At 51.5% G+C, this 14,126-nt stretch overlaps 6 protein-coding genes across 6 annotated transcripts; all 6 read left to right on the forward strand.

Annotated features, from left to right (window-relative positions):
- Positions 1-2,495: 2,495 nt before the first annotated feature.
- Z517_04931 (uncharacterized protein) lies at positions 2,496-5,849 on the forward strand (the record flags this gene model as incomplete). The annotated part of the gene is made up of 2 exons (XM_013430259.1): positions 2,496-2,726; positions 2,790-5,849. The coding sequence occupies 2 exons, from the start codon at positions 2,496-2,498 to the stop codon at positions 5,847-5,849; spliced, it is 3,291 nt and encodes a 1,096-aa protein (XP_013285713.1).
- A 2,260-nt stretch (positions 5,850-8,109) lies between these two features.
- Z517_04932 (uncharacterized protein) lies at positions 8,110-8,954 on the forward strand (the record flags this gene model as incomplete). The annotated part of the gene is made up of 2 exons (XM_013430260.1): positions 8,110-8,421; positions 8,652-8,954. 2 exons carry the CDS (start codon positions 8,110-8,112, stop codon positions 8,952-8,954), a joined length of 615 nt encoding a protein of 204 aa, XP_013285714.1.
- Positions 8,955-9,641: 687 nt separating this feature from the next.
- Positions 9,642-10,296, forward strand: Z517_04933 (uncharacterized protein; the record flags this gene model as incomplete). Its single annotated transcript, XM_013430261.1, has 3 exons — positions 9,642-9,809; positions 9,866-9,951; positions 10,017-10,296. The coding sequence occupies 3 exons, from the start codon at positions 9,642-9,644 to the stop codon at positions 10,294-10,296; spliced, it is 534 nt and encodes a 177-aa protein (XP_013285715.1).
- Positions 10,297-10,472: 176 nt separating this feature from the next.
- On the forward strand, positions 10,473-11,616 carry Z517_04934 (uncharacterized protein; the record flags this gene model as incomplete). The annotated part of the gene is made up of 2 exons (XM_013430262.1): positions 10,473-11,143; positions 11,202-11,616. The coding sequence occupies 2 exons, from the start codon at positions 10,473-10,475 to the stop codon at positions 11,614-11,616; spliced, it is 1,086 nt and encodes a 361-aa protein (XP_013285716.1).
- Positions 11,617-11,623: 7 nt separating this feature from the next.
- Positions 11,624-12,027, forward strand: Z517_04935 (uncharacterized protein; the record flags this gene model as incomplete). Its single annotated transcript, XM_013430263.1, has 2 exons — positions 11,624-11,706; positions 11,790-12,027. The coding sequence occupies 2 exons, from the start codon at positions 11,624-11,626 to the stop codon at positions 12,025-12,027; spliced, it is 321 nt and encodes a 106-aa protein (XP_013285717.1).
- A 945-nt stretch (positions 12,028-12,972) lies between these two features.
- Positions 12,973-13,971, forward strand: Z517_04936 (uncharacterized protein; the record flags this gene model as incomplete). The annotated part of the gene is made up of 4 exons (XM_013430264.1): positions 12,973-13,013; positions 13,071-13,322; positions 13,410-13,541; positions 13,605-13,971. 4 exons carry the CDS (start codon positions 12,973-12,975, stop codon positions 13,969-13,971), a joined length of 792 nt encoding a protein of 263 aa, XP_013285718.1.
- Between the last annotated feature and the right edge of the window lie 155 nt (positions 13,972-14,126).

Here is a 14,126-nt window from a genome sequence, read left to right on the forward strand (position 1 = left end):
GTAAGGGTTGACTGTATTGTGAAAGCAGAAGAGGACTGAAAGAGCAGTTGGCCGTGTATCCAAGGATTTGATCAGAGCTCCTCCACAGCAATGTCTTGGATAAATGAAAAGGGAAAGTGCACAGACCTGCAAGCGACCCTGCGATATATACCCACGAGGCCGGACCTTGAATTGTCCAACCCAGCCTCCATTATGAGAGGAATGATCGCATTAAGCCTTGACCAGCACGAGGCTTTAGGACAGTCGGTGGCTAGAAAGCCGAAACAGATCTGGACTGATGTAAGATATTGGCGGTTGTGGAGGAATTCAGAAGGCAGGGAGGAGGACGGGTCGACATTGCGCAATGCCAAGCTTTTTCCAGATCGATTTCCTCTATGTCTATTGGCTGAACATCTGTAAGTGGAGATTCCAACCTCCCCGCACTAGTCCTATTTGGAGCAAAGTAAACAAAATTGGATGGTTGGTTCATGGCTGGGCATGGGATACGTTCATCGTTATCGTGGCGAAGTTAACCTTGTCCCGTGATTCTCGACTCTGGAGAGATTTTCTACGAGGTATCGGTACTCGGTACACGGGATAACGACAGCATCATACGTCAATTCCGTGTCACGTGCACAACATTTGACAATGTACAAGGTTGTACCTGGTACTGTTTCCTGACCTGTCTTTTTCTACTCGGTACACATGTGCGAACCTAGGGATCGAATTGCTCCTCGCATGACGACCTCACAGAAGTCATATTCAACGTCGGTGTGAGCAAACAAAACTCTCGTCATTCAGTTCAACCACTGAAGCTTGAATCGCCACGAGAGATTTCTTCATGTGGCTGGCAGTTGCGCACTCTGGGGCTCTGACAATCGAAGGCTGGGTGTCTGGATGTTTCAGCCTTGACGGCTCCACTGGCGTTTACGAGGACTGCCTCGTATACCAAGTGCCTCGTACTTGGTGTATCGCCCTCGTCCTTCGGCTGATTACGAGGTACTACTAGTCGTATCCTCATTGCTCGATTATGCTACCAAGGTGGTCGCCTCCGCACTCACATCATATGACCCACAATCATGAAACTCGAATGTCGGGTCCTTCACCAAGTACCTCGTAGCTAGTGTCCCAACCTTAATTGCGCATGCATATTGGTCTGTAATGCTCTCAGACCTGGTGGCAGAGCCGAATTTAAGAGACGTGGTTTAGTGATGAGGATACGGCTGAATTATGTAAGTGCAGGGTCTATGTTGAATTGGTCACCGCCAAGCCGAACCTATTCTCCTTCCCCGGTAATCTTCTTTGAGGAGCACCAGCACAACAAATTCGCGGCATTGAGTCCTGCTATCTAAGTTCTTGCATACAGACATTCGGGCCAAATGTTTTCTGTAGTGTTTTGGTTTGTAGGTGCAGGAGTGCACGTAATCCCTTTGAATGTGTCAGCCTGTTTCCACGAAGAGAAGGCTGAAGTGGCTGGAGTCTGAACATAAGATCGCCTCATCCGTCAAAGCACAAGATATTGATGGCGTCAGCTACACCGCCCTCTCCCACCCCGGTAGGACCCCAGGACCCCTAACTCTTCTCTGCTCGACAAGCATTGGCATGGGTGTCATGATCGGCTTGGGAATTGCATTTAGGACCTGCATTCTGTCCACAAGAATGCCCATTAGCCTTCTGCAACGAGTGATCCAACCCACAAAATGGAGCTTCCATTGTAGTCGAAACTGGCATGCATGCATGGTCATTGCGCTGGCATTGTGCGACCTTTCAGTGACGTCCTAAAGGGTTGTTCAGGCAACACAGACTCGCACAGACCGCCCTTCAATCAATCATGATGCTGTGAGATGCGAGGTTATCGGCGGGTTGCACTGCGCCGGTCAGGAAGAGAGGGGTGTCCGCCGTTGCGTGTCCTGTCTCTGCATCTTTTATCACACGCGTGACCAAGCTGTTTGTCTCGCCCCTTTCCGAACAATGCCCTTTCTGGGGTGTGTTCCTTCGGTCTCGAACTTGGTAAGACCGGGAAAAGGGGCCGCATGACTGTCTCTGCGCAATCGTACCAGCAAAGGTCAGGACAAAGAATAGTGGCAGAATCCTAGCCAAGGTCCTCAATTTGGCTTGGCATGAGGCTGCACAGGTGGAGCGTAATTAGTTGATTCTTAGTTGAAATGCGCGGCCAGAGGCGGAAAGGCGCAGGCGCAGGCGCAGGTGCAGCCACAGGTGCCAATGTTTGAGATGTTTGCTCTTCTTGTCCCTTCAAACCACCACCACCAACTTGGGAATCCCGCCATGATTACTTGATCCTGGCCTCTCTTCAACCCGTGACGCATTCTTTGTGCCTGCCTGGATCATTTCAAACGGGACAGTTGTTCTACATGAGATTATCCGTTCGCCTGGCATCCCTGGTCCTCATCCCTCTTCGCATATCATCCCCTTCCCGCCATCGACTGTCATCGAAGCCTCTGGCCTCGACCGCTCGATCTTCTCCCGCATCTTCCACCCGCACCTTCGCCACAGTCATGAACTCGGTCAGGCGCATAACAGACGATTTGGAGAAACCAGACCTTGACGACCGATCATACCGAGTTATCGAGCTTTCTAACAAGCTCGAGGCTCTACTCGTCCACGATGCAGAGACCGACAAGGCCAGCGCGAGTCTCAACGTCAATGTTGGAAACTTTTCGGACGAGGAGGATATGCCGGGCATGGCTCATGCCGTGGAGCACCTACTCTTCATGGGCACTGAGAAAGTACGCGCAGACTGTCCATCTCTGTTTTATCTCTCTTTATTCTCTTGCTGACCAGCCCAACAGTACCCCGTAGAAAACGAATACAGTTCCTACCTCTCCTCGAACTCTGGGCATTCAAATGCATACACGGCCGCCACACAGACAAATTATTTCTTTGAGTGTGCGGCGCAGCACGAGTCAAATGACAACCTTTCCAACGGTGCAGTCAATGGGACTGCCGGAGGCTCAACGAATGGCTTGTCGAGAGGGCCGCTGTACGGAGCGTTGGACCGGTTCGCACAATTCTTCGTCAAACCACTCTTTCTGGAGAACACTTTGGACAGGGAGTTAAGAGCGGTGGACTCGGAGAACAAGAAGAACCTACAAAGTGACGGATGGCGTCTATCGCAACTGGCAAAGTCGCTCTCAAATCCCAAGCACCCGTTCCATCACTTCTCGACAGGCAACCTGCAGACCCTGAGGGACGAGCCCGAGAAGAAAGGTGTCAAGATTCGTGATGAGTTCATTCGTTTCTATGAACAGCATTACTCTGCAAACAGAATGAAGCTCGTCGTGTTGGGTCGCGAATCCCTTGATGAACTGGAAAGCTGGGTAGTGGAGCTTTTCTCCGAAGTCAAGAACAAAAACTTGCCTGAAAACCGCTGGGATGATGTTGAGGTCCTGAGCAAAGATCAGTTATCCATCGAGATCTATGCAAAGCCGGTCATGGAGTCACGCTCTTTGGAGATAAGTTTCCCTTGGCAAGACGAGGAGGATATGTTCGAGACACAGCCTGCTCGATACATCAGTCACTTGATCGGCCACGAAGGCCCTGGCAGCATCTTGGCTTATCTCAAAGACAGAGGTCTGGCTCAAACCCTGTCTGCTGGCTACCATCCTGTGTGCCCAGGATCCGCTTTCTTCGAGATCGACATCGGATTGACGCCTGATGGGCTGAAAAACTATCACGAGGTTGTCAAGATTGTTTTCCGGTACATTGGGATGATGAAAGCGACGCCCCCGGTTGCCTGGATGCACGAGGAGATGAAGAATATGGCGGAAGTGGATTTCAGGTTTCGTCAGAAGTCTCCTGCAAGCCGATTTACGAGCGCCATCAGCTGCGTGTTGCAGAAGCCTGGTTTGCCCCGCAACTGGCTGCTCAGCAGCACCAGCAAGTTCAGAAAGTTCGATGCTCAAGCCATTGCGCAAGCTATGCAATATCTCCGCGAAGACAACTTCAGGCTTATGATAGTGTCTCAGGAGTACCCTGGTAGCTGGGATCAGAAAGAAAAGTGGTATGGGACCGAGTACAAAGTGGAGAGAATACCGACCGACGTGCTGTCAGACGTTCGAAAAGCTTTGACTGATCCCGAAACTGGCGCAATAGCGGAACTCCATCTCCCACACAAGAATGAATTCATTCCTACCAAGTTGGACGTGGAGAAGGCGGACGTCAAAGTACCTGCAAAGGCGCCAAAGTTGCTTCGAAATGACGACAAGGTCCGCCTATGGTGGAAAAAAGATGATACCTTTTGGGTGCCGAAGGCCAATTTGCACATCAAGATTCGAAACACCGTTACCTCTGCAAACACTGCCAATTACGTCAAGACAAATCTCTTCATCAACCTCGTCAAGGATGCTTTGTCGAGCTACTCTTATGACGCCGAGATATCTGGCCTCGCCTACGCGATCGGGCCAAACATGCTTGGCTTTGATATTCACGTCCATGGCTACAACGACAAGATGGCTGTCCTCTTAGAGAAAATCTTGACGACGATCCGGGAGATTGAGATCCGAACCGATCGATTCGAAATCATCAAAGAACGTATGGCCAGGAAATATAAGAACTGGGCATATCAGCAGCCGTACTATCAGATCGGAGACTACACCAGATGGTTATTGAATGAACGGTCTTGGATGAACGACGCCTATGCAAAAGAACTTCCGCACATCACGGTAGACGACATTAGAACGTTTGTTCCAGAACTCCTCCAGCAGGCACATTTCGAAGTGCTGGTACATGGGAACTTGTATAAAGAAGAAGCCAAGAAAATCGGCAACCTCATCGAGACAACGTTGAAATCACGCGCTTTTCCTCCTTCGGACTGGTTATTGCGAAGGAATGTCATCATCCCGGAAGGAAGCAACTTCGTTTACAAACAAGCGTTGGGCGATCCCGATAATATCAACCATGCGATCGAATATTATCTGGACATCGGCCATGTTATGGACCTAGACCTGCGAGCTAAAGCACAGCTGTTCAGCCAGATGACGGATGAACCCGCGTTCGATCAGTTGAGGACTAAAGAACAACTTGGATACGTCGTATGGAGCGGGACCCGTCCTGCAGCGGCCACGATGGGCTACAGAGTGCTAATTCAAAGCGAACGGGACCCAGACTATCTCGAAACCCGGATCAATGCCTTTTTACTCAAATTCAAATCAGATCTTGAGTCGATGTCAAATGAAGAGTTCGAGGGCCACAAACGAAGCCTTGTCAACAAACGATTGGAGAAGCTCAAAAATCTCGACTTCGAGACCGGCCGGTTGTGGGCGTACATCAGCGGTGAATATCTCAACTTCTACCAAGTGGATAGAGATGTCGCCGTCATCCGACAGCTCACCAAGGATGATATGAAACAGTTTTATGCTCAGTATATCGATCCAGAGTCCCCGAAGCGAAGAAAGCTTTCAATTCATCTCGAGGCTCAAGCCACAAGCTCGGTGCCAGAGATTTCGCCTGCCGAACAAAAGGATCAGTTTGTGGGGCTCCTTGAACAAATGCTTAGATCTCTGGGTGTCGAGGTTGACGAAGGAAGATTGAAGGCTCAATTCGAGAAGGTTGACCTTTCAAACCTGGCCTCGGTCTCGAATGCGATCAACGAATACCTTGGAAAGTCGGCACCCGCCTCGAAGAACGGTGAAGTCCTCGAAAAGATAAAAGAAGCTATCCCACAAATGCAGATTGCGCTCAAGATCAAGCCAGTGGAGTCGGCCAACAACGTCGTTGAGGTGGCCGCACAAATCCCACCCCCCGTCATAATTAAAGATGTGGCAATGTGGAGAGCCGGCCTGGAAGTCAGCAAGGGACCTGTCCCAGTTGAAGATCTGCAAAGTTTCGAGGACCTTGAGTCCAAACTGTGAGGTTGAAGGAGATTCCAACGTTGCCTTTGCGACAAGGTGAGTAAAAACGGCACGCCGCTCCACCCCCATTTGGCCAAGGGTGATGCCGCCCTGCGCTCACCCCCTGCTCGCGTTCGCAAGGGTGAGCCAGGGTGAGGGCTACCCGTGGCTCACCCTTCGAGGGGCTGGAGCACTGGGGGCCGCAGCGATAAAGGGATCATCGCACCTGTATCTAAGAAAATAGACGGACGCAGCCGCCTGTGGTTAGTGTGTTGGACTCGCCTTACGCCGGTCTCATCTTGCGTTTGGGCGAGGCCCGTGAAGTCAAAAGCGGCGTTTTCATTGTTGCGTTACGAGACTAGAGTTAAATGTAGGGACGCTCCTGGAGTGCCTGGGTGCATAAAGAGGACGACAACAAACTGTGTTCCCTGCTCGTAGTAGAAGCAAGGACCCGAATAGATACATGGGGAAGCCAACTTGTCGCCTCTTTCATTCGCTATGACACCATCACCACCCGCGACCTCCACCACGAGTCTCATAACGATCTTCTACGACCTAGGGAAACACCTTCCCTCTCCCGCCATTACTCCTCTCGATCTGTAACGCCTACCGGGACGACATCTATCCTTCCTCGCCCTGCATTGCCCTCTACCTTCCGTCAGCTTCCCGCCTGATCTTTAGGGTACCATGTCAACAATTCTCACTTGGCCAAGTATAGCTACATCTGCTACACGAAAGATACTGCGAACCTGGTCGCGCTTGGAACCAGATCAAAGTACAGGCCGCGATCAAACCTAGCTCAAGCCTATGCCGACGCCTTCCCGGAGCTCTCAGTCGCCATCATCACCTGCTACAACGCTCAATGCCTGCCTCTTCTCGGCATGCGTGATTGTATGGTTTGGAAGAATAACTCGTACCAGCGAATCGTCATTGTCAAGGCAGACTCGGCACAAGGCATGGAGATTATCCAGGCAGCAACATCCACCCACACCGTGCTTCGATCACTAAGGCAATCACTCTCATGAGCAACAAGCAAGGCGAAGACCAAGAGGTCCAAGATATACTAACCGGCAGTGACCCCCCCCCCCCCTTCAACAACAAAATCATTATCGGTGTGAAGTACGGCGACAACGAGGTGATCTCTAACGACTATAGCCTTCCTGATCCCCTGAAAGCCCTCACCGATTTCCGCATAAGAAACGCACTCTATTTTTTGCCATTGTTCGAAACTTGCAGTCCACAAGCGACCTCCAGGTATGACAGCATCTGCGTAAACTCAGAGAGTCATCTTCAGACCTCTCAGAACGATAGACTGATGGGAGTAGCGCAAACTTTAGATAGGTCTCAATGGCCAGAGACCCGCGGTGTTTTCCTTAACACCCCGAGAGCCGCCAAGTGGCTCGAAATGCTGTAGATTGGATGTTTCGGGTGATCGGAAAGCTATTCGACCGCCAGGAATATACCAACATCACGAGGCTTCACGGGAGTGAGGATTTTGAGTGAATTATTGCGACAACATACATATATATATATAGCACACAGCACAATACCCGCAAGTCATGGACCAAAAGGTCTAGTTTGGTTTGTGAGAGTGAGGTATTCACAAAACTGGGGCAGCCCCCGGTGGCCAGTGTGCACGATAGCTCCACACAGTTACAGTGCAGCTAGTTAGACCCCGTTTCAATATAACTCTAGTTAAACTACTTGATAGCCTGATTTTTAGATCAGGATCTCATCGCCAAGTCAGTTCCAGCGGTGGCACACTTGCGAACTGTGTGCCGTCCACCTTCGTTGTAAGCGGCGTGTAGACACAAATAAGGGGAAATTGTTGTGATTCTCGTTAGATAGTCTACTACATATAGAATGAGGACCATGGACAGATTCCAGCCCGTATATCCACGTGTTCTAAACCCGATTTAAACGGGTCGATTTGACTAACCCCGTCTGGAACCAATCACGATATTTGCCAGCGAAGCTACCCCACAAGGGTCCACAATCAAGCTCGCTTCCAGATTTGTACATACAACAAGATAGGGCATTATGCCCAAGCACTCCGCGGACTGAAGATTGGGCTCACAAGGTTCGCGTCGGGTCAGACCGATCTCGCACTGGAGCTTTTGTGCTGGCAACGATTCTACGGTGTTTCATCGAGGTAACGAACTGACTGGTCAACCACGATGGTGCTTGCTTGCTTCTAACCCGTCACTACTAGGGCATCAGAGGCGATACAGAGCGAAACTCGTTTCACCACCTCAGTGCGGCCCGACAGCTCTTCCCCGTCATGTTGGCCAACACAGAGCAGTTGGTCAGTTGTCGTGAGATGGTATTGTTTGTGACAGAGTGCTATGCCTACGTGTTGACGCTGTCATCCTTTACGTCCAAGACCTCTGTTGTCGACGACGCTCGAGTAATATTTGATGCCCTGTCGCGGCTCAAGACCCCGAGGACGGCGCCCTTTTTCGGCTGCGCCGGGGAATTATTTGCTCTGATACCGTCGGCAGCTGCCGCAATCCGATATCTCGACCATGAGCCTCGTACGAATGAGCAGACGCAACAAGACGATCCGTCATTGACGACCAACCTCCGCTCCCGAGTACTGTGGTGGACCCCAGCATCGATCTGTTGAAGGGTATCAGCCCTCAACGCATGGCAATTGCGGGCGACTCGGCCGGCGGCAATCTCACCCGGGCGAGCATGTTTGTCGCCAGGGAATCCGGTGACCCTCTTCCAGCGTGTGCCGTGCCCATCTCTCCGTGGATCGATCTGGAGCACGAGAGCGAGTCGATGACGACCATGGACGAGCTGGAACCCATGTGCAACTAGGCCGTGCTGGACAAGTGTGCCGACCTCTATCTTCCCTCGGGAGACAAGACAAGTCCTCTCCTCTCGGCTCTCAATGGCGATCTCACAGGTCTCCCACCACTATTCGTCCCCATTGAAGGCAACGAGACTCTCCTCGACGACGCGCGTGCCCTCGCACTCAAGGCCAAGGAGGCCAACGTCCCCGTCGAGCTGAAGATCTACGATCGTCAATTCCACGTCTTCCAGATCTTTGCGAGCAGGATGGCCGAGGCCCAGCGTGCGATAGACGACATAGGCCGGTTTGTTCTTAGTCATATTCCATAAAGTAGGGGTGTTTTTACAATATAGCAATAGATTTTTCCACGGCCTCAAGCTCTCACTGCAACATCAGCACATAATTACCTAGATACGAGACGATATGCGGTGATAAACTGTCCGCTTGTAGGTTGTGACGAGTCCGTGCTGGCTTGAACCACCTACCCAGACTGATCAATTGCTATGCCGGGGAATATGCCGACACGTCAAGTCACAGGCTAGGTATTCCGGCCGCCGCCCATATCTGTTGTTGACGATACTAGTCTACCTCGCTAGAAATCGAGACGAGGAGATTGAAAAGACGTGATCGATATATTGATATACTGACGAACAACCACTTTCCGTCAACGATGTAGGGGTTAACGACTCGACCTGCAGCTGATCGAGACTCAGCAACATCAAACTTTCTTCATAAGCGCGCCGATTCCTCTCGGCCTTTATTTGACTTCTCAGGCATATGGCATCGACTGATAAGCGCGGGTATTCGATAAGCAACCCGTACCACATGGCCTTGTGGTTTGATATGACTTTCGGGCCAATTATCCAAGCCATAGGGTCTGGCGTCTATGAAAGCCTTATATATAATCCGGACCCGATGGAAGAAACTACCATGGTCATTCCGGTCACTTTCACAGTCATCAATAGCTATTGGGATCGAACAATACCCAAAAGTATAGCACCTCGAATCTCGCAGCCATGTCGGGCAATCAAATCGAGCCACCCTTCAGTCAGGGTTTTGGCTATGGGTACATCATCGGTGTTGGTGCCCTCTTCGCCATAGGCATGTGTGTGGTATCCTGGGGGTTGAGCCACTTCTTTGCCGAAAAGCAGACGTCTGAGATGTTCATGACTGGCAAGAGATCGGTAAGTTGGTCAAGTCCTTGGGTTTATTCTCTCCTGCTGATCTCTCTATTCCCCAGGTCAAAATTGGCTTGACAGCTTCCGCTGTCGTCTCATCCTGGACGACGGCTGCTACCATGCTCACATCAACCACCGAGGGCTATCTGTTTGGCATATCCGGGCCTTTCTGGGTATAGAGCCACTTGGTCACCAATTCAATCTGAATTCCAGCTTACATTGTGTATTACTGTACGGCGCTGGAGCTTCGGTGCAAATTCTCCTCTTCTCGGTTGCTGTCATTGAGCTGAAGCGCAAAGCCCCAAACACGCACACGCTGTTGGAATTTGTGCCCACTCGCTATGGAGCTGCAGCACATTGCGTTCTGGGCTTCTACTCTCTCTTCTTTATCTGCGTCATGGGCATCAATCTCCTCGTGGGAGGCTCCGTCGTGTTCGCAACTCTTACGGGAATGAACCAAAATGCGGCGTGGTACTATATTCTCTGGCGGTAAGGAACACAAGTCTGCTGTTATCACGCTCCTATGACTGATGGGAATTCGGGAGGACTCAAAGCGACCTTTTTGGACCGAATGGGTAAGGACTCGACCTCTTTAGACGCCGGGTGTTTCCAGCATTCTGACCCCTTTTTTCACTCGTTCAGGTGCATACGGTGGTCATCTACATGATCATGTTGATGTCTCCTTTCGTGGTATACTCTACCTCGAAGGTGGTCGGCTCGCCCAGCGTCATGTTTGATCTCCTGACGGAAGCTGCGCAACTACATCCCGTGGGTGGCAACCAAGACGGGTCATATCTCACCATGAGAAGTGTCCAAGGAGGTTTCCTGGGCCTGATCTTCGCTGGAGCTGGGTTTGGAGGCAGCGTCGACCCTCAACTCGCCCAGAAAGCCATTGCCGCCAACCCAGCCAGCACCCTGATGGGCTATCTCTTCGGTGTTATCGCGTGGTTTTCCATTCCATTCTGTCTGGCCACGACTTACGGTCTTCTCGCCGCGGCGACCGAACATCTCCCTGCTTTTCCCACATATCCAAATCGGATGAACGCCTTCGAGGTTGCTTCTGGCATGGCAATGCCTTACGGTGCCATGGCGGTGATGGGTAACGGTGGTGCAGCTGCTATCCTGACCATGATCTTCATGGCGGTAACATCCTCCTTTTCCTCCGAGACCATGGCTGTCACTGCTTTCATGACATACGATGTCTATCAAGCCTACATCAACCACAAGGCCACCGGAAAGCAGCTCGTTCGGTTTGGCCATTTCATGGTGCCGGCTTCTGCTGTTTTTGCCGCGGCAATTGCAGTCGGATTGAACCATGCAGGGTTTAACGTCTCATTCATGTGAGTTTATCAGATGCTTGGTGGCTTGGGGGACCTTTGCAGCCTAACATTCTTCTAGTGTCACGGCCGTCGGTGTCTTTGTCGACGGTGCTTTCATTCCCATGGCCTGTTCGATTTTCTGGCGTAGACAAAACCTCCTCGCCGTCACACTTTCACCCATCATCTCGTCGATCGCGGGTATCCTCGCGTGGTTCTGGGTCGCACGACACGAATCGGGCCATATCTCCATTACCACGCTTTCAAGCAATCTCGCCCTCGTTGCTGGAAGCATGATGTCTCTCCTCGGGCTGGTCGTGCTGGTGTCGTTGTTCACCTTCATCAAGCCAGACAACTATGATTGGGAATTACTCAAAAAGATCAAACTGGCAGAAGACGCGCTCGATGTGAACCGCAGGGCTCGAATCCCCGCCACAGTTTCACGTCGAGGCAGAAGAGACCATGAGGAGTCCCTCGGAGGTCCAGCGCGAGGATGAACACGCCATGCTCCTTCGAGCAAGGCGGAATGCAATCTGGGCATCCATCGGCTTGACATTGGCCTACGTGCTCCTATGGCCTATTCCCATGTACGGTCCCCCCTTCGTTGGTTCTTGCCTAGCTCTCTCTGCAACAACGAGGACTTTGTAACTGACCAAGACGCAAATCACAGGTACGGTAGTCGCTATGTGCTCAGCAAGCACTTCTTCATCGGCTGGATCGTCGTGACCTTCCTCTGGGCCTTCTACGCATCGACCGTCATCACGTTGCTTCCGATATGGGAAGGACGGAGGAGCATCGCCGCATTCTGCCGGTTCCTCATCACGCCAAAGGCCAAGCGACTCGAAGCCACGGCCGAAATCGTCGAGAAACCCCAATCTCGGAATCAAAATCAGCAGTTGGTCAAGTGACGATGGTGGCGACCCATCCCGAGAAAGGGGCTTCGGCGCAGGACAGCGAAACCCTCGAACATTAAGCTGGACCACGATAAAATCAGACCGCTGATATGTATGCGTCCACGGTCGCTTTGATGACCGCAGATACGTACCAGTCTACAATCTTCGTGGTGGATGTATGGGGGAATGTCTCAGGGTATCGAATTCGACCTCAGCGGTGCGGATGCGACAATCCAGCCTCGAAGTGCCGAGATATGAGGTTGTCTAGGGTCGCGACACTCAGTCTCTGGTATCAGTTCTACCCAGCGATTTCTCTTTTGGCATCCCACCTATAGACCAGGAGCAGGACTCAAATCATGTAGCATCATCATGATCTTACATTCATAACAAGATGAAACGTTGATCTTGCGGTTCTCTGGATTGTCTGACGCTCGTTTTATGTATATCCCGAAATTTATCTGAGTGCAATTCTCCAATAATTGTCTTCGCTCTAGCAGCAGTCGTGGCAGCAGAAGCACAGTCGCCATACACCTGTATGCACCTGTATAGTAGAAATCAAACTCAAGATAGGATACGCTTCAAACAATAAAATGACTTGCTGATCTCGTAGAACATTTGTGCGTTTGTTTCCATCTCTTAGTTGATGATGGCATCTCTGTGGTCATGACGAGGCGGCGAGGCTGCGAGGCTGCGTACCCCAGAGATCTTATGCAGCATTCTGTGTGGGCGCGTCGCGACATTGGCGCAGTTTTGTACGCGCATCCAAACGGCCAGAGACCGTCCGGGGGTTTTTTGGATTCAGCAAAAAATCTCAAGGGTTCACAAGGAATCGTTTCATTTGTGTTCGCCTTCTCATGCTCCTGTCTTCTGTTCTCTTCCCCGCCGTCTGAACCTTTGTAAATCCACGCACCTTGAATAATCCGTGTGAATCATCTTGCGTCTGATGAAGACACCACCACCATGTCGACACTCACCACAACGACATTGAAATCTTCCTATCCGTACGAAATCCGACCCCACAGCCAATGAATTCCCAAGAACTAATCTATTCCCTCAAGGCCCATCCTCCCACCTCCATTCACGGCCAACCAACCACCGACGATCAGATTATATCCTCTGTCGAACTACACGTTTGGAACCAAAGAGACCCAACCAGAGGAAGACCCGTCGGTGGTGGCCAGGCTAAAGAGATTGGAAGAACACTATGAGAAATATGGCATGAGACGGACGTGTGAGGGCATCCTCGTCTGTCACGAACACAACCACCCGCACGTCCTCATGCTGCAGATTGCAAACGCCTTCTTCAAACTGTACGTCTTTTTTTTGGCGCAAAATTCCTGGTGGCCGTCTCGGTGTCATGTCAGCTTGATCACTGACTAACAAACGTCTTGGACCAGGCCTGGGGACTATCTTCCCCATGATGCGGATGAGATTGAAGGCTTCAAGCTGCGGCTGAACGAGAGGCTGGCACCCACGAATCCGAAAGAGGGGGACACGGAATGGGAAGTGGGAGACTGTCTCGCACAATGGTTTGCATCTCCCGCCCTGACGTCTCTCTTGATGAACGATTAATTCTAACATGACACTACCAGGTGGCGCCCGAACCACGAAACCTTTCTCTACCCATTTCTCCCCGCGCACGTCTCCCGGCCCAAAGAGCTCAAGAAACTCTACCTGATCCATCTCCCGCCCAACAAGGTGCTCAGCGTGCCCAAAAACATGAAACTGCTGGCCGTCCCCCTGTTCGAGCTGTACGATAATACCGCACGCTACGGGCCGCAGTTGAGCGCCATCCCGCACTACCTGTCGCGCTATCGGTTCGAGTATGTCGACGAGGAAGGGAATGTCGCGAGCGTCATGCCCGGCGGAGGCGCCCTACCGGGGCCGGACGGGAAATTTGAAGTAAAGGTCCTGAGCGACGGGGGGATAAAAGAGGAGAAGATGGAGAATGGCCATTGAGCGCCCAGTTGCACCTCAAAAGAGATGAACTCTACGATGATCCGAACGCATGACTGTCAGGCTCAATGACCACGCCATCTCGCACCACATTCGAAGATTGGACGCTCAAAACTTGCACGACAGGTGGTCCAATTGCTATGTCAAGCAACATACTG

The sequence above is a fragment of the Fonsecaea pedrosoi genome (assembly GCF_000835455.1).
Source record: "Fonsecaea pedrosoi CBS 271.37 unplaced genomic scaffold supercont1.3, whole genome shotgun sequence".
NCBI classification, from domain to species: domain Eukaryota; kingdom Fungi; phylum Ascomycota; class Eurotiomycetes; order Chaetothyriales; family Herpotrichiellaceae; genus Fonsecaea; species Fonsecaea pedrosoi.